This window comes from Oxyura jamaicensis, chromosome 2 (genome assembly GCF_011077185.1).
Source record: "Oxyura jamaicensis isolate SHBP4307 breed ruddy duck chromosome 2, BPBGC_Ojam_1.0, whole genome shotgun sequence".
Classification (NCBI taxonomy): Eukaryota; Metazoa; Chordata; class Aves; order Anseriformes; family Anatidae; genus Oxyura; species Oxyura jamaicensis.
The window spans coordinates 106,072,814-106,091,565 of NC_048894.1; the positions used below are offsets into that span (position 1 = coordinate 106,072,814).

At 36.5% G+C, this 18,752-nt stretch overlaps 1 protein-coding gene across 1 annotated transcript in view; it reads left to right on the plus strand.

Annotated features, from left to right (window-relative positions):
* Nucleotides 1–18,752, plus strand: part of SMCHD1 (structural maintenance of chromosomes flexible hinge domain containing 1) — an 84,458-nt gene that overhangs the window by 13,927 nt on the left and 51,779 nt on the right. The window contains exons 3-18 of the mRNA XM_035317209.1: nucleotides 862–937; nucleotides 1,384–1,545; nucleotides 8,876–8,958; nucleotides 9,066–9,196; nucleotides 11,038–11,152; nucleotides 11,276–11,395; nucleotides 12,688–12,854; nucleotides 14,694–14,787; nucleotides 15,009–15,219; nucleotides 15,995–16,115; nucleotides 16,221–16,404; nucleotides 16,851–17,048; nucleotides 17,217–17,330; nucleotides 17,794–17,900; nucleotides 18,205–18,287; nucleotides 18,436–18,549. Coding sequence (XP_035173100.1) covers nucleotides 862–937; nucleotides 1,384–1,545; nucleotides 8,876–8,958; nucleotides 9,066–9,196; nucleotides 11,038–11,152; nucleotides 11,276–11,395; nucleotides 12,688–12,854; nucleotides 14,694–14,787; nucleotides 15,009–15,219; nucleotides 15,995–16,115; nucleotides 16,221–16,404; nucleotides 16,851–17,048; nucleotides 17,217–17,330; nucleotides 17,794–17,900; nucleotides 18,205–18,287; nucleotides 18,436–18,549 — 2,080 coding nt within the window. The remainder of the gene's footprint in view (nucleotides 1–861; nucleotides 938–1,383; nucleotides 1,546–8,875; nucleotides 8,959–9,065; nucleotides 9,197–11,037; nucleotides 11,153–11,275; nucleotides 11,396–12,687; nucleotides 12,855–14,693; nucleotides 14,788–15,008; nucleotides 15,220–15,994; nucleotides 16,116–16,220; nucleotides 16,405–16,850; nucleotides 17,049–17,216; nucleotides 17,331–17,793; nucleotides 17,901–18,204; nucleotides 18,288–18,435; nucleotides 18,550–18,752) is intronic.

Below are 18,752 nucleotides of genomic sequence, written 5' to 3' on the forward strand. Positions count from 1 at the left end.
AGAGATCTGGGAGATGGTCAGAGCAGGTTGCTACATGTAATGCAAGAGCTTCAGGGAGAGATCTGGCTAAGAGAGGATCTGTTGGAATCATGACCACAGGTTTAAAAGGGTTGATGGAGATAAACATGACCAGAATTGGCTTTCACCAGAACTGGAGTCTCAAAGATTTGGAAAGTCAGTAAAAAAAATACAGATACCTGATATGTTATTTTCAGAAAGAGATACTAATGTTGGATGCCAGGGTGCAGAGGTCAGGGCGTGTAGAGACATACGTAGAGGCATGTAGAAAGCAGGATAAAAAGTTCAGAGCTACAGAAACATTCAAAAGTTGGAAAGAGCAGGGGGCAAATGATTTAGGTTTTGAAGAATATACTTGAGTGTTTTAATGATAAAGAATATTATAAAAAGCAATCTTAATATTTTGTGTTTGGAAAACATGAAATTAACATTTCATTATTGGAAAACAAGTATTTCAGCATGTTTGGTTTAATGACTTAAAGCATAATTAAATATGGGTCACCTAGATCATTACTGTTCAAGCTGTGCAGTCTGAGGTAGAACTGCTAGTCTTGTTATTCAGCCTCCGAGGTGATTACCTGTAAGATGATCCCTACTTCTTAAAATTCTTCTTGTTCCCTACAACATTATTTTAAGTAAGAAAGCAAACCACTTCAGCTAAGTTGAGAAAGGAAACGAAGTTAAGTCCTGGAATTAGTTTTTTTTCTACTTCTGGGGTAAATATCTGGTTGCTTTTTAGTAATTTGTGGCAAAGTGAATAGAAAGAGCACTGTTCTTTTTCATTTATCAGAACACTGTATGGAGTAGTTACTTATCGTAACTAAATGACCTCCAATTTTGTAGGCGTTTGGCATAGCTTCTGATGAAAACTTTGTTATCACCACAACAAACAGGAAAGAAATTACAGAAGACAACTTCAGTAAGTATCTTAGATGGCAAAATAAATACAGCTGTCTCTTATATTGATTGTAAAGATCGTATGATGCTTTTTTTTTTTTTACTGTATTACATGCAGCAATTAACTGGAAATAAACATTCTGTAATAGTTTGCCAAGATTTGTTACAAAATTAAGTTTCACAAAATTGAAAAGTTTTTAACAACTGATAGTATGTTTACAACTATGAAAGATAATTTTTTTGTAGATCCATCACAAAATCTAAATAATAGGGAAAATGGCTCATAAATAGCTCTTACCAGATAATTATTATTATTACATTATTAAGCTTGAAAATGTGGAAAGATTTTAAATTAGGTGTTGTGCCAGGAGGCTGAGTATTCAGAGCCTAAGCAAATATGGAGGTTACTTGAGGCTAAACATGCACTGAATGCTCTTCGGTATACTTTATATTTTGTCTTTATTGCAGGTGATCTTGTTCAGGATGGAGTTACTTTATATCTACTGCAGTCAGTGGATCAAATCCTACTTGCAGCAACAAAGGAGCGAATTGACTTCCTGCCCCACTATGATACACTTGTCAAAAGTGGAATGTATGAGTATTATGCCAGTGAAGGGCAAAATCCTTTGCGTAAGTATCTGACAAAATAATCTTACATAAATGAAGTTTATATGAATGTAATGGTTATGAATGTAACTTGTAGTTGCAGTTGGTGGAAAATATAGTTTCCTTAGCTGTAAAAGGAAACTTAATTACTGTGTTTAAACAAATTGTTCTTTTAAACATGACTCTGTCTGGATTCTTTCATGGCCATTTTTACAGAAGTACCTTCCAAAATAAATCTGTAAGAAGTTTGAGTATTTTAGACATAAAATGACGATTGATGATGATCTTGCAGATGTCATTAGGACAGATCATCATTTTTATTATCATTGTTTTGTCTGTTGTACTTAAAATAGATTTTTTGTTTGAATCCGATGACCATTTTTTCTATGAGCTACCACGGTCTTTTGCCTGGTGTTCTGTCTAGTTCTACAGAACTTAATGCTTGTTCTCATTGGTAAAATTTACTTGAAATATGAGGGGAGGAGGGGGAGAGAGAGAGATGTTTTAGTTTTTATCTAGCTCATATTTTAAATGCATAACTAGCATTTTGTATTGTTTTATTGAAAAAAAAAATATTTTCATGGTTTCTCTGAAAAAGATATGTGGAGCTATGACTGCTTTTTAAGTATGTACATCATAGCTACAGCAGTCTCAAAATTGTCTGGAAAAATGCAAACATCAAGACTCAAACATTAAACCATTCCTGCAGAATTTTATTTAAAAAAAAAAATATCTTATCAGTGTCTATAAATAGCAATTGCATTTTTTTAAGTAACATTCTCTTTTTGCCCCCTCACTCTCTTTCTGCTCTTCATTCACTGGTCCCCCTCACTGCTCCCCAAAAGACACTGTTTTGGTTCAGTGCCTTCCTAGTTCTTTGTTTTGTTCTCACCAGCAGCCATTATCAGAGAACTGAGAAGTAATATGAGAACAGAAAGGCAGAGATGCAAAAAATGTAATTCAGGCACTTTTGAGTTCATGCCTGTAAACTTATCTTTTCCATAAAAATGTGCAGTTACCTTCTGAACCATGTAAATTTTTAGCATTCGTAATACTTTGTAGTTTTGAGCCCCTAGCTTAATTGCATGTGATGTGAAATGTACCATCTTTTTGTTAAGATTGAACTAGTTAATGTTTTTTTCATCATTAAACTCTACTTTGTATGCCAGGGATAGACCATAAAACATCAATTTTGGTTCACATTTTCTGTACCACTTAAGGCTCACATGAGTTCTTTTTTCTAGGCATGTACATTCTGTTCTACTTAATTAAGGCTCGTTTGTACTTTTTGAAACAAAATAAAACCCAGGTAAACAGTACAAACTAGCCTGAGTATTTCTTGTCTGTGTATAACTTCTTAAACTGAACTTGATGCTTCTGTCCTTAAGGTTACGCTCAAGGCTTTTGTAAAAGTAGACTACTACATTTCCTCACATCACCGAATTGATGGTTGAAACTGATGATGTTGAAAGTTACGATCCATGTATGGTAATCATTACCTGCAGTAGCCATCCAAGGGTTTTTCAAGGAAAGGTTGGAAAGTCTTGGAGATGTGAAACTGTTTTGTGGTATCCTAGAATAATTTTGAGTGAGAAAGTTTCTCTAGAGGTTGTATCGTGACCCCTGCTCAAATTAGAGTTAATTAGATGAGGTGTCTGGACAAGCCGACTTAAGATTTGAATGTTTCCATGAGAGACATTCACAGCCTGTTTGGGCAGCATGTTCTAATACTTGCCCATTGCTATGATTATAAAATATGTATATGTCTTTGTCTAATGAATTTTCCATGTTCCAGCTTTTGTCCGTTGTTTCCTTTCTGTCACTGTGAACCTCTGAGTAGAGTTTGGCTTCGTCTGTGTACGCTGCTACCACAAAAACAGCAATGATGTCTGTCTTAGCCTTCTTTTAAGTCTGAATGATCTCAGTTCCCTCAGCTTCTACTTGTACATCCTGTGCTCAAGTCCTCTGATTATCTGGAGGCCTCTTCTGGACTCAATTCAGTATTTTAGTGGCTTTCAAAGAAGACCTAACATTCAGTCTGACAAGTACTGAATAGAGAGGAAGAACCACTTTCCTTAATGGGCTGGCTTACACTGGTTAATATAGCTCTGCATGCTGTTGTCATTCTTTTAGCCACGGGAGCACACTTGTTGAATATAAATTCAACCTGATGCCCACCAGCACCCTGATATTTTCCTGAAAAGCTGCTTTAGAGCAATTGTGCTTTCCAGTGTGTACTGCTGCATGGGCTTAATGTATCCCTAGTGCAGGACTTTGGATTTGCCTTTGTTGAACTCCATGAGATTCCTGTCAAGGTCCTTCTGCATTGTAGCTCCTCTGCCTTCCATTATATTAACCACTTTACCAAATTTCGTTTTGGCTGTGAACTAACTTACTGAGAGCACAGAGACATGAAGTATTACTGACCCTATTTTTGTTTCCTGTGGAACAGTGCTAGTAACTGGCTGCTGGTTGGAACGTTATGCTGCTGATTGCAACTGTTTGAGTTTGTTGGCCCGGCCATTTTTTAATCCACTTTATTATGTTCACCTTTCTAGCAATTTGTCTATGAGATTACTGTGAGTCACCACATCAGAGACTGTCCTAAAGTGAAGCTATTAACATCCTCTGCTTTTCCCTTGTCCAGAGACAGTTGTCTCATTATAGCAGTCAGATTGGTTGGGCATGATTTGTCTTTGGTAAAGCCACTCTGGCTGTCACCATGTCACTTTTAACATGCCTGGAAATGTCTTCTGCAAGGACCTGTTCCTTTTGTGGAGACTGAGGTCAGGGATACCAACCTGTAGCTCCCTTCATCCTTCTTCCCCTTCATGAAGAAGATACTTGCTTTTCTGCTGTCACCACTAAACATTCACCAAAGATGGTAGAGAGTGGCCTTGCAATGGCATCAGACAGCTTCCTTAGTGTCCTTTGCAGGCATGGGCTTATGTGAGCTCCCTGTGTCTTCATGTATTGGGGGGGAAGACTTTCTCCCCACACAGTCTGCTAGTAGGCTTAGGGATCTGGTAGAGTTCAGGGCAAACCTTGCAAGTGAAGATCAAGGGATGATGGTGGGGCAGGAAAACATACTAATTACCTTAGTCCTTTCAGTGTCTGTTGTCCTTGGATCCCCTGACCCAAGCACAGATCCGTGCTTACTGTAGCTTTCCTTTTGCTAGCAACATACCTGCAGAAGCCCTTCTCATTGCTTTTCATGTCCCTCACTAGTTCCAACTCTTGAATTTTGGGTTTCCAAACACTATCCCTTCCCACTTGGTCAATGGCTCTATATTCCCGCTGGGTAGCCCACCCTCTATTCAGCCTCTTGTGTACTTGTTGTCAGTAGTTGATTTCAGGAGTCTCTTATTCATCTGTTTTGGGCTGTTGCCATACTTAATTTTCTCCATGTTAGAATGAATTGTTCTTAGGCTTTGAGGTAAAATCAGCTAGCAGGTGTGAACCTCCTGGAGCAACTACTGAAAATGATTTCCAAAGGCAAGAACTTCTGAACAGTCCTGAGCAACCTGCTCTTGGTGGCCCTGCTGGACCGGATGGTCTTCAGAGGTCCCTTCCCACCTCAGCCATTCTATGATTCTGTAAGGTACAGCCAAGTGTTGTCAACAGTGGGACTGGACTGTTCCTTTGGAGAATATGAAGAAGCAGATACAACCTAGCAGATAAAGCTAGCTTGTATGAAGCTAGCAGATGCCATGTGTTTGTGTCAGCGTGATAGATCTTAATGCTGAACAGGACTTGTTTGCTCTTCAGAAAATGAAACATTACAAAATCATACTGCTACCTTGTGTCACATTTCAGTGACATGCACTGTAGCGTATTGGGAGGTTTGTGTTATGGATACTGAAGCCACCCAGAGGTAGATGGTTAGCATCTTACCTTAGGTTATTTGACTTTTCTGCTAATTTCACCCACCAGATTTCTGTTATTGGCAAATGATCTGTTTCTTTTTCCACTCTCATCTTTGGATTCCATAGTTATTTGTTGTTTTAAGCTGTGTGTTTTGCATATATGAATAGATTACAAGAGAAATAACAAAATCAGAATATTTCTTTGTCATGATTTTTTTCAGTGTTGAATTATTGTTTGTTTACAGACATTAATGCAGGCTAATAGAAAAAAATGTGATACAAGTACTTTTAGATAAATGTGTACATTCCAAAAAACACCAAAAATACTGAAGTAATGTCCTCACTGCTAGAGTTGGGTTAACTAGAAGTATTTCCATTCTCTGCAGTCACAGAACTTAACAAGATTCAAATGAACATACAGTCCAACTCTCATTCTATTTTCACTTTAACAGCACTGCAATCAAACAAACAGTTGGTTTGACAGAAGGAACTGTTAAATCTCATAAGTTCTTGATGAACATCAAATCATTCAGTACTGCACTTCTACTATAAGTAGTCATGTATTTTGCAGCTACTGGTCCCCTCCTGTGGAATGTTGATCATTCCACTGGTAGGAAAACCTCTTTTTCCTTCTCTCAGCAGGCCTCAAAATGCTGCTATGAAATGAAATGGTAATACACATATGGAGCACATGCAAAAATCATGTTCACTGCCATCTGCATCTAAAGGACAGTATTGAGGTGCCTGACCGTATAGCTAACAAAGTACATAACTCCAGTGATAGAAAATCTGTGGGTAACAGAAGATACTATCAATGTCAATTCTTCTATTGACATTCAAAAACATTACTTTGCAATACGGTTTGAATGTAGAATATAGTAGCATCTTTGACAGATCTATTTGTTCCAGAAGCATTGAAGGAAGAAAATCCACAGGAGAGGAAAAACTTGATCAGGTCTGTCGATGTCTGTGGGCCTAGATGTCAAAGTTTCCTGACAACCTGCTGTGTTAGAAACATTTTGAGTTCTTGCTTGGGTCCATCTGGTAGTATTACCAACATACATGTACTGTTTTCTCACCCTTCACGCTGTTGCCCAAATACCTGAAGCATATTAATTCATGAGTCAGGAATGATTTAAGTAGGGGATCTCAACATTGTCTTTTTGAAGTCTGTTGGTTTCTTTAGTAGAAAATCCAACTTTACTACTATTAAGCTTTACTGCTACATTTTTCTCTGTCATGTTATTGCTAAAGCAGCCTGCCTCGTGCTAGAAGAGGGAATGCAAGCTTCAGGCATTTGTGAGGAACTTTTCACATGTGTTTAAGTGAGTTCTTTACCTCATCTGTAGTCTGTGATAGGTGACCTGGAAAAGGGGAGAATTCATGCTGTGAATCATTTGTCTTGCTACAAAAAAAGCCTTTAAAAATGGTCCAAAAGTTCTAGTGCTGTGTGTGTCACAGCTCTCCAATCCTAAAGCTATTAAGACTACAAATTATATAACTTTTGAACACATCAGTAACCAAGTCCACTTTAGTTTATTACATACTAGAATTGCAATAGAGCAAATAGCAGTTTTGACTGTCTGTAAGGGTACTGCAGCTAACTCTGCTTATTTACAACCTCTCTTAAGGGTATCTCTCACCAGTTCATTATGTTGATGTTCATACTTGATAAAGGGCTGCTGTTTGATTGTGGAATCACAGAATGGCTTGAATTGGAAGGGACCTTTAAATATCATGTAGTTCCACCCACCACCCCGCCGTGGATAAGGACATTTTCCACAAGGTCAGGTTTGTCAAGGTCCCATCCAACCTGGCCTTGAACTTGTCCAAGGAGAGAATATCCACAGCTTCTCTTGGCAACTTGTTCCAGTATCTAACCACTCATAGTAAATAATTTCTTCCTTACGCCTGTTCTCAATCTGCCCTCTTGTAGTTTAGAACCATTCAATACTCCTTGTCCAATCACAACACACCCTGGTAAATAGGCTCTTCCCATCTTTGTTTTATGGCCCCCTTTATGTATTAAGTGTCCTCTCTCAATCCATTTACCCCTGAGTCTGTACTAATGTTTGGGATTACCCCTCCCCAGGTACAGCATCTTGCACTAGTTGAAATTCATGAGGTTCACGTGGACTAACCTCTCAAGCCTGTCCCTCTGGATGGCACCCGTTTCCTCTAGCACACCAACTGCACCACGCAGCTTGTCGACAGACATGTTGAGGGTGCCTTCAGCCCTGCTTTCTATGTCATTAATAAACAAGGTGTTACGTAATTCTGGTAGTTCTGACAGTGTTTATTTCTGGTCCATTTGTGTTTAGGGTGTTAACCTTAGCTGGTCACTGGTTGCCTGCCAAACCCCTCTCATTCTTCATCCTCAGCAGGATGGAGGGAGAATGTGGGATGGAAAAGCTTATGGGTTGAGATGAGGACAGGGAGATTGATCACAGTTACAGTTAATGGCAAAACAGACTTGGTTTGTGGAGGATTAACTTACTTTATTGCCAGGGTGGGGCAGAGTAGGATAGTGAGTACTAAAAACACCTTCCCCTACACACTGCCTTCTTCACAGACTCAGCTTCTCTCTTGACTCTTCTACTTTCTCCCTGACCAAGCAGTGCAAAGGAATGGGGAATTTGGGTTGTGGTCATTTCATAGCACTTTCTCTTCCACTTCTGGCCCTCCTCTGTTGTGGGGTCCCTCCCATGGACTATAGTTCTTCAGGAACTGCTCCACCATGGGGTCCTGCCCACAAGCTTCAAGAACACTTCCAGCATGGGTCCATACCACAGGATGAAGTCCTTCAGGTGCAGCCAGCTCCAGCATGGGCTGCAGTTCCAGCCAGGAGCTTGTTTCCTGCATGGACTTCCCATGAGCTGCAGCTTCTTTCAGGACACTTCCACCTTCTGCAGAGTGGGGTCCTCTGTGGGCTGCAGTGTAGAGATGTCTATTCCAGTGTGGCCCTCTGCATTGGCTTCAGGGGGACAACCTGCTTCACAATGGTCCTTTTCACAGGCTGTAGAGAAATCTGCTCCAGCACCTGGAACACCTCCTCCCCTCTTTCTTCCATGACCTTGGTGGCTGCAGGGCTGTTTTTCTCATGTTTTTTCTCACTCCTCTCTTTCACACCTGCTACACAGTAATTTTGACTATTTTTTTAAAAATAATAATAATTATTTTTTTTTTTTAAATGTTATCGGAGAGGCATGACTAGTGTCACTCCCTGGCTCAGCTCTGGCCAGCAGTGGGTCCCTTTTGGAGCCAGCTGGAGCTGACTCTGATCTGACATGGGGCAGTGCTGGGCTCTGCTCACAGAGGCCACCCCTGCAGCCCTTCACCCACTACCAACAGCTTGCCACATAAAAACGGGACAGGAACGTATTATCCTGATGGCTCAGAAGAAACTATTGCAAGTGTGCGTCTGTTTTCTAAGTGCTGTCTTTTAAGAACAGGATTTTAATATGGTGATTTTTCTTTAATTTCTTTAGCATTTGCCCTTGCCGAGTTGATTGACAATTCTCTATCAGCTACATCCCGAAATGCTGGTATTCGAAGCATACAGATCAAATTGGTAAGATAGAAACCTTCTGCTTTTCTCAGATGTGGTTTTCTTATTTTTTTTTTTTTTTTGGTGCTCCTTGTGTTTTTTTTTTGTTTTTTTTTTTTTTCCCTAAACAGTTATTTGATGACTCGAATGGAAAACCAGCTGTTGCTGTGATTGATAATGGAAGAGGAATGACTTCTAAAGAGCTCAACAACTGGGCGGTGTACAGATTATCAAAGTTTACAAGGCAAGGTGACTTTGAGAGGTTAGAAAGTTTTAATTGTTTTTGCAACTGGCAAATTGTACAAATATTTGTACAATGTCATTCTAAGGCACAGCTCCATAGCAGTGCTTACCTGAAACCTGTCTTTCTATGACTGCACATCAGTAGGTACGTATTTTCGGTAAGAAGAAAAGTTTCATAACGCAGAAATACTCTACTAATGCTATGGTAGTGTGAGAACACTTTTTTCTTCTCATGGCCTTATCTAAGCTGTCTTCCACTCAGTCTGCATACAGTTAAGAGCATTCTGGGTTCTGCAGAGCTCTTAAGCCATGTTCATCTATTACCTGAAAGCCTGTCAGTAATGCAGTAAACAATGCATTCAGTGTCTGTTGTGTTACTGGTTTCCCAAGGGTATAATGAATACAGGGTTTTGGTTTAGGTTTCTGCTTGTTTTTCTTTTGACTTAATTGCGTACAATGTAATGCGAAAGTATAACTGAAGATGTCTGTATCTGTTGAAGAAGGCTAGGCAAAATAAAAGTCTTTTGCCTTTAAAGAAGAAAGTAGGAGTTTATGGTGTTTCTTGACACTTGCAATAATACATTTTACGGTTTTCAGTCCATTCCCAAGTCCATTCCCTTCAACCTGTACAGTGACACTTAACCCTACTGTAGAAAAATTCCACACAAGTAATTACATACAATTCTTGAGCTTTACTCATTTTTTATTTAAGAATACCTTAAAAATACATTAGGCCTAGGACAGGATCCTTTGAAGATCGTGATCATAGCCTTAATCATAAATAACTTCTATGAGAAACTGATGTAAAGAGTACTGGAGCAGTGGGAAGTGATAATAGAGCTGAAAAGGTATGGGGTTTTGATATCTAGATTATCTTGTCCAGTCGTTTGTAAAGAAACACTGGTTTTGAAATTTCTCTAGGTGAATAGAATAATAATAGGAATGTGTAGCATTTTTAAACTGTATGTTTAAATTTGGGTTGATATTGATAAGAACATAGCTGTAAATTATGCCAGGATACTTTTCTGCACCTTTTCATTCATTACGGCTATAATTTAAGAAATAGATGTTTTTGCTGTTGTTTGCTTAAACTAGGTAAGACTGTTAATCCATCCAAGCTGACTCAAAAGACATGGAATTGAATTATTGATGCCGTTTGTAATCTCCTTAAGACCATTTAAGAGATGGCTGGCATTAAAAATAATTTTGACTCAAAATTATTTTCATTGAGGTGTTATGTCATAAGGAAGAAGGCTTGCTTAATTATCTATTTTCATTAGCATAAGCATAACAGTTAACATTTTGCCATAGTCAAAGGAGAGCACTGAGGGATTTGCCTCTTATCTGGTACCATTTAAACATGTATGTAATTGCTGGTACCACAGTACCTGTTGTGCAGACCTATCGGCAATGTCACTGTTTCAGACAGTTAGCAATGGAGAGAATTTTTAAGTGCAGTAGCATATTTATTTTTCTGTAAGATTTTCACTGCCAAATCCTTTTCTGTCTTTCCATGTAAAAAAATAAAATGTACCTAAGCAAAATAGTAATTCAGGTTAAAAAGTTAGATGTATTTCACTGAATGAAGTTTGGTTTGCTAGAAGGGACAGAAGACATAAGATAACTTAAAGAGAAAGAAGTTACTATGTCAACAGCCTTTTAAAATAAGAAGTACATCAGGCATTTTAGGCACATTACTTTTAATTGAAATTATAATTATGAAATAAAGGACATTTGAAGAGAGGGACTGAAGAGTTTAATACAAGCTGGTTAGATCAGAAGAATCCTTTTTCTTTCCTTTTTTTTCCTTTAAATGATAATTGGCTTGAGAAAACTTATTAAAACCATTTTTACTCCCAGTGATCACTCAGGATATGTTCGCCCTTTGCCAGTACCTCGTAGTTTAAATAGTGATATCTCATATTTTGGAGTTGGAGGCAAACAAGCAGTATTCTTCGTTGGACAATCTGCCAGAGTAAGTAGATATCAATCCTTGGATTCATTTTAAAACATTTGAGATGTCACATAACGTCACTAAATTATTTTATTGTGTTCATTTTAACTCTTATTTTGATTTTAAATACTAAAATACAAACAGATGATAAGCAAACCTGCGGATTCTCAGGATGTTCATGAACTTGTCCTTTCCAAAGAGGATTTTGAAAAGAAGGAGAAAAACAAAGAAGCAATATATAGCGGATATATTCGAAACAGAAAGGTAAGTAGCCTTAATGCTTTCTCATTTTTAATTGAAAGCTGTTCCCAGGCTAACGTGACTTCCTATAGTATTTCTTGTAACATAATTCCTGTGTAATGTTTTTGTAATATTTATCTGGGTATGTCTTCACTTCTGCATCACTTACAATGTGTAGTGTTAAAGGAAGTAATGGGAAACTTGTAGACGCTGAAGCACTCAGTGATAGAAGAGCAACTCAACGGTGTAGAGTTGATGGATAGACAACTTAAGACTAAGAAGTTGATATAAATGATCAAAGTAGCCAGGCAAGTTTGGAATACTGACGTGAGATTAAATGTCAGAATTTGTCCCATGCATGTCCTGAAAAAGGATCTGCAGTGCATGTAGGTGACCAAGTGAATGCTGTGGCAGAAATAGAAATTGTAATGGATTACTGCAGGTTGAGTTTGATGAAAGGCACCAAAACTGGTTTAATTATCTTTTTAGTTAAGGAGAGCTCTTTGGTTTCCTGGGGAAGGTAAGCCTTAATAGGACACCGTTGACTAACGTATTTCACTACGTACATACAGTTAGCTTAGAGGAGTATCCTTTAATCAATTTAGTGACGTTTCCTTTTTGCCTGCTTTCTTGCAAAACAAGGCATGAAGTTGTATCAGTCATTTGCCATTTCTAGAAAGATCTCAATCTTTGTGTTCAAAATACCTTCTTTTCTGGATGAAGCATATGCAAAAATTATCCACCGGTCCAGCATGAAGCATTACAATAACCACTGTGTTTTTATGCAGCTTAGGAACCTGTCATAAAAGTGAGGTGCATTCATCCAGTAAAAGACAATCACAACTTATTTTTTCTGTGAGACTGGTAGATATTTCAGCTGGAACTGAGGATTCACATTTTTTGTTTCACAGCCAAAGCATGTTTCTTCCTATGTGAGGTCTATTCTAGAAAGCAGACTATCCATTTAAAAACACTTTTTTTTCTGGCATGATTTACTTTATAAATTCTTACGTCTTGGACACATGATTGTTCCATTTGATAGATGAGGATATAGGTACTACACAGTGCTACGTTAAGCATGATTAAATGCATTTCTAAATATTTAAAATGCTGTGATGAGTGAGTTGAAAATGAACTGGATCATGGATTCTCAGTTCATTTATTTTGAATATGGAAGCTTTCATTTTGAGCATTACTCCTTTGTGATACATAGCGTTGTGTCTTTGTGTTCCTGTTCTGATTTTTAGTCCTTTCAAAGCTGATGGGAGTTCAGTAATTCAGTTTACATTCCTGCTCTTATTTTACTCTTTTTGTAGCCAACTGACTCTACACATATCACAAGTGATGATGAAAGGTTTCTTCATAATCTAATATTAGAAGAAAGGGATAAAGAGAGTTTCACGGCAGTTGTCATTACAGGTGTTCAACTAGATCATATGCAGTACTTGAAAAACTACTTTCATCTTTGGACAAGGCAGCTGGCGTAAGTTGGTTCTTTATAGTTGATTTAAAATTAGGCTTCTAACAAAGTCAAAGAATTACGAGTTGCTTCCTATTAGTATTCAATTTAGTTGTTACATTATTAATTATTAATCTAATTATGAGTGACTTAATACGTTGTTACTTTGACAGCTGTACTCCTAACCTTAGTATGTAACTTTGTGTTCATAGTGTTTTTGAAAATATATAGAGAAAAATGCTGCTTCATCCCAGCCTTAGAGGGAGAACTCTGTATGATACTGTCCACTCATTTCTAGTGTTGTGTGGTCCAATTTTGAATAACTGGAAAACTAGAATTTGGTTTCTAATATATCATTTTATTTTTTTTTTCTTACCTGTACTGTAATAGTAATGGGTCATATGTAATATGACGATTAGATAATAATATATTAAATGCCGTTCACTTGTGACTGAAACCCTTGTGACTGAAAACCTTTATAACCATATGAAAATTTTGGGGTACATCTACATTGACAAATAACTTAGGTACCCCATTAGCTTCTAGGGTCTATTCTGATGATTAGTTGCATTTACAGGTGTATCTTCATTCCAGAGATCTCCCAAAGTGAAAAAACTGCTCCCACTTGAGAGGAAAGCCATGCACCATTTACTCAATTATGCCCTTGCAGCTGTTACGGCAAATCTAATCAAATTTTGCTTCACAGTGTTACATAATTTATTACCAGTATTTCATCTGGCCTTGTTCCCTCAAACATCTCTGCATATCCTCCTGCCGTGCCTTCTGCAACACACGATGATACCAGTTTCATTCTGCTCTATTGGACTACAGAACAGCCCTCATTATTTCAGAAGCTTTGAACTGGAGGGAGGGAAGATGAATCCCCAAAACAATTCTGCTTTAAGGCCACAAGAACACTTTTTGAGGTCTGGAAGAGGTGCAAGCAAAATGCTCTGCAGTGTAGACATACCAGTCTGCTCTAAAGTCATGAGCAATGAGAGCATGAGGAGTTTTGACCTGGGATCTCTCCTTGGGATGCATTTAGTGTTGTAGATGTCAGAAGCAATGAGGTTGATTTACATATGCAGGTTGATTTAGGTCCGTTTATATGTTCAGTCTCATTGGCTTGTATAAACTCATTTTTCTGCAAACCACTACCATGAGGTTTAAGGACTCAAACTTTGGAATCTGGAAGAATTAGCTAGCTTGCTGAAAAGTTGAATTAAGCAGAATTTAAGCTCCTAAATTTTCTCAAACTTCATATCTCTATGTAAAGAATTAACATATCTGACAGTATAGATCTTTCAAGCTTCTGAAATGGATGCAGGTGCTATTAGTACATAATGTTGACAAATTTTAAAACATATATTTCTAACATGCAGGTCATATCCATAAACTTGTCTTTATTGAAATAGGGTAACTTTTTTTTGAATAATGTAAGGCTGGCAATTGTTAAGTACTTCTATTACCATTCAAATGATCAATATAAAGAATTAGAAACAGTGTGGGAGGTTTTTTTTGGCTCTAGTTCATTTTAATCTCTAGAGTGCAAAACAGCCTACAGTTTTACTAGCTTGTGCTTTGATGTAGGATCAGTAGCCATGTAACAACAATATTTTTTTTCACTTGTGTATTGTTTTCAAATTCGTAATGTTCTTGATTATTTTATCCAAAAGTTGATCCTATGAATGACTGTGTGTGAAGGAGATAAGAGTTCAAAGAAGTGAAAAAGAATAAATTGCTGTGTTTAGTAAATATTCTGTACCAGGTATACTTGTTTGCAGAGTTTAACTGAAAATTATAATGCTCATTTTTTCTAATTTCAATTTTGGAAATGTATTCTTTATTTTAAAAATATTACAGACATATCTATCACTATTATATCCATGGACCAAAAGGAAATGAAACTAATGCTGTAACAAAAGACATAAGCCCTTTCAACAACATTGACATTGAGGTATGAAATTTTATATCTATAGGTAAAAATTATTTATTTTGAACTACAGCAACATTTTAAGATAAAAAAGTAATTTAGTTTTTGAGAAGTAACATTATTTATCATTGCAGCAGAGAAGCTAATGCATTTTGCTAACAGTTAACACAAATGTCAGAAATACTAATTACTCTAGGTTCTTTGGTCTAAGGAGGATGAACTTTTTTTTGTTGTTTGTTTTTCAGATTTCAATGTTTGAAAAAGGAAAAGTACCAAAGATTGTCAATCTTCGAGAGATCAAAGATGACATGCAGACATTGTATATTAATACTACAGCAGATAGTTTTGAGTTTAAGGCTCTTGTTGAAGGAGAAGGTATAGTGGAAGGCATCATCCGATATCATCCCTTCCTGTATGATAAAGAAACGTACCCCGAAGATCCATGTTATCCATCAAGTGAGTGAAATGTTACGCTGCTTATTGGTGGTAAAGTCATATTATAAGCAATCCTATTACTACAAATCTTTTAAATAAATGAAAAAAGAAATTTAAATTGAAGTGTAAATTATCATCTAAATGAGATTGTGGCAGAACAGAAAACTTTACCTCCTGACATTGGTTATTTTGGTAACTTGTTCATGTAAACTTTGACATAACTCCCTCTGCTATCAAACTATAAACTCTTATAAAGTGCAGTCCAATTGAACCATTTTCAGTTTCCTGACTGTTAGATTTTTGAGAAAATAATGAGCAGCAGTTTGATTCAAGGCATTATAACACCAGAACACTCCAGTGGACAACATGTAGACTAAGCCCTAAGTGTAAAATTTGCTTTATGCAGTCTTGATGGGTTTTCAGATTTAAATGCTAGTGTTTAAAAAAAATCATCACCCCTTGAAATTCCTTTAACACAATAAATGACGTTTAATAATGACAAGATTTTATGATATTAGAAGAATGTCATATGGCATTAAGGGGGTGAAATAAGTATTATTTATTCAAATTATACTTAAAATTTGGAAATACTCAATCGCTGTTAAAAATTTTCCTTACACTTTTTGTTTGGTATTTTTTAAACAAACAAATGCTAATAAATACCCAACTTGATATCATGTGTAGTGCTACTGTGCATAACCTGTTATGCACAGATAATAATTAAATGCTGTGTTGTGTGATATTACACTGGTTTTTAAGAATTTTATTTATAGAGACTGTCTTCTTTTTAATTAAGAATTAAATGATGATGATGACGATTACGACTGCTTTATAGTAGAAAAGGGTGCCCGAGGAAAAAGACCTATTTTTGAATGTTTTTGGAATGGAAGATTAATCCCATACACAACTGTGGAAGAGTAAGTAATAATCAGTTTCTACAATGTAGACCAATCTTTTTCTACGGTGTAAGCCCCTTCCTTTGTATAGAAGATGATTTTAATGTCTGTCTTCTTTTGTTTAAGTTTTGACTGGTGCGCTCCTCCAAAGAAAAGAGGATTGGCACCAATTGAATGCTACAACAGAATTTCTGGTGCATTGTTTACCAATGATAAGTTTCAGGTCAGCACAAACAAACTCACTTTCATGGATCTAGAACTGAAGTTAAAAGACAAGAATACTCTGTTCACAAGAATCTTCAATGGACAGGTGATTATTTTAATCTATTACATATTGCTTTCTGGCGTAAATGAAATGTGTACTTTTGGGTCATTTGTTTGTGTCACTGGTTATTTCTCTGCTTCTGAAGAACTTTCACCTTAGAAACTTTTGCAGTCTTTGTAGCGGATGCTTCTCTCAGTTTCAGTGAGTATTAAAGCCGACTCTTTAAATCAAAAAAAATAAGATTGTTTTTCCTTTTATTTTCTTTAACAATTTTTGTGGAAAGACTGTCCTCATAACAGCATATGAGTGCTGAGGGAAACACTTTGGCTGAAAGTGTAACTCTTGTGGAATATTGTACTGTTTCCAAGCTGAATATTGCATTTTTTTTGAGTACATATCACATTTCTCCTGTAATTGTTCATACTTCACGAATTGTCAGGTATGCATTCTGTAATACATTGATAATATGCGTTTCTTTTGTCATTTTATAGGAGCAGCGAATGAAAATTGACAGAGAATTTGCTTTGTGGCTCAAAGACTGTCATGAGAAATATGACAAACAGATAAAATTCACAGTCTTCAAAGGAATAACAACCCGTACTGATTTGCCATCCAAAAGAATGCAGAGCCCTTGGACGGTATATTCTGCAATAGAGTGGGATGGGAAAACGTACAAAACTGGGCAGCTGGTAAGTTAGGTCTCCACCTAACTAAATGTTAGTTAGGTCTCCACCTAACTAAATGTTGGGATTTTTTTTGTTTATTTTGTATCAGCATTTGAACTGTATAAAAGGCAAATGCAATACACTTAATGTGGAACTAATGTATTGAAATTACCTGTTGTCTTCAACTAACAGGTGAAAACCGTGAAGACTCTTCCAATATTCTATGGAAGCATTGAGAATTTTTTTTTGTATGGAGACCATGATGGAGATATTTTTGCCACTGGAGGAGAGGTTCAAATTGCTTTGGTAAGACAACTATAAAAAGAGTTCTCATACCTAATATGCTTACGGAATCTGTAAACTTAATTCTAAATTAGACTTCTTAAAAAGTTGTTTTGTTTGTTTTTTTTCAACAGCTGTTCAATTCTGGATTTAGCAAAGAAATCAAATTGCTTAGAATCAAATTGCTTATTTACATCAGTTTTAATGTAAATCTCATATTAAACATAATTATTCAGAATTGATGAATTTAAATTAATTCAATTTCCATACGACATATAGTATTACAGTTGGGCTCACTAGTATATTGCAAGCTCATTTTTAACCCTTGTGATTTCAACAAATTCTACCACAGTGGTCGAGTCACCAGGTAGCATTTGTTAGCATATTGCATTATGTCTTTGTCTACCTGTCTGGTCCCTTGGTAGAGAAGTTTTTCTCTGACGTATTATAATCTGGCTGTTTTTAACTTGACTTAATTTTTTTCCAGGAACCTAAGGCATTGTATGCTGAAACAAAAACTATTCCAATCTCAAAACTTGACAGAACAGTGTCTGACAAAGCTGTTAAAAAATACATAGAGGATGAAATGGCAAGGTAAGCTCTGAATTGTGGTGATTTACTTGTGCATTTCCTACTAAGAGTTTTAGTATTTTTTCAGGAAGCACAAAAATATGGTTAGTTTTATTCCCAATGGAAGGGCAGTCAAGCATTTGAGAAGAAACAAAAAAAATGGAACTCTTAAACAAGAACAAATGATTGTTCAGATGATTGAACAGATGACCTTTTTTTTTTTTTTTCAGAAAAAGAGCTTCATATATATTCTACTAAAGATAAATTCTACTAAAGACAATTCTTTTTTAACTCACAGAAAAACTGTTCTTTCTCTCATTTTCACTAGACTTCCTGACAAATTGTCCGTAACATGGCCTGAAGGAGATGAGCTATTACCAAATGAAACAAGATTTGCTGGTACACCAATAGGTATAGTTTCTTTTTCTGAATACTCAAAAGGAAAATGGTAGTTTAAAGTGATACTATTCACCTCTGTTTAAAAATAAACATACAGAAATCTCCAATCACTTAAAAACAGCATACTTGAAAAGCCCTTCATTTTTCTGTTTAAATATAGGGGCATTAAGAATAGAAATTTTGAATAAAAAAGGAGAAGCAATGCAAAAACTTCCAGGTACCAGTCATGGAGGTTCAAAGAAACTTCTTGTTGAACTCAAGGTTATTCTACATTGTAAGTACTTTAGTGTCTTTATTTAAAAATAGTCTTTACAATTAGTCTTTATTATTTAAAAATGCATGAAGTGTAAAATATTTGCTTGTGTATAATTGCTTGTGCATATATTAGAATTTGCTAGACTCATAAAGCTTTTAATTTCAAGGACAATATTTCATCTGTTTTGTGTATGCATCCAAAGCCACATTTCATGAAATGAC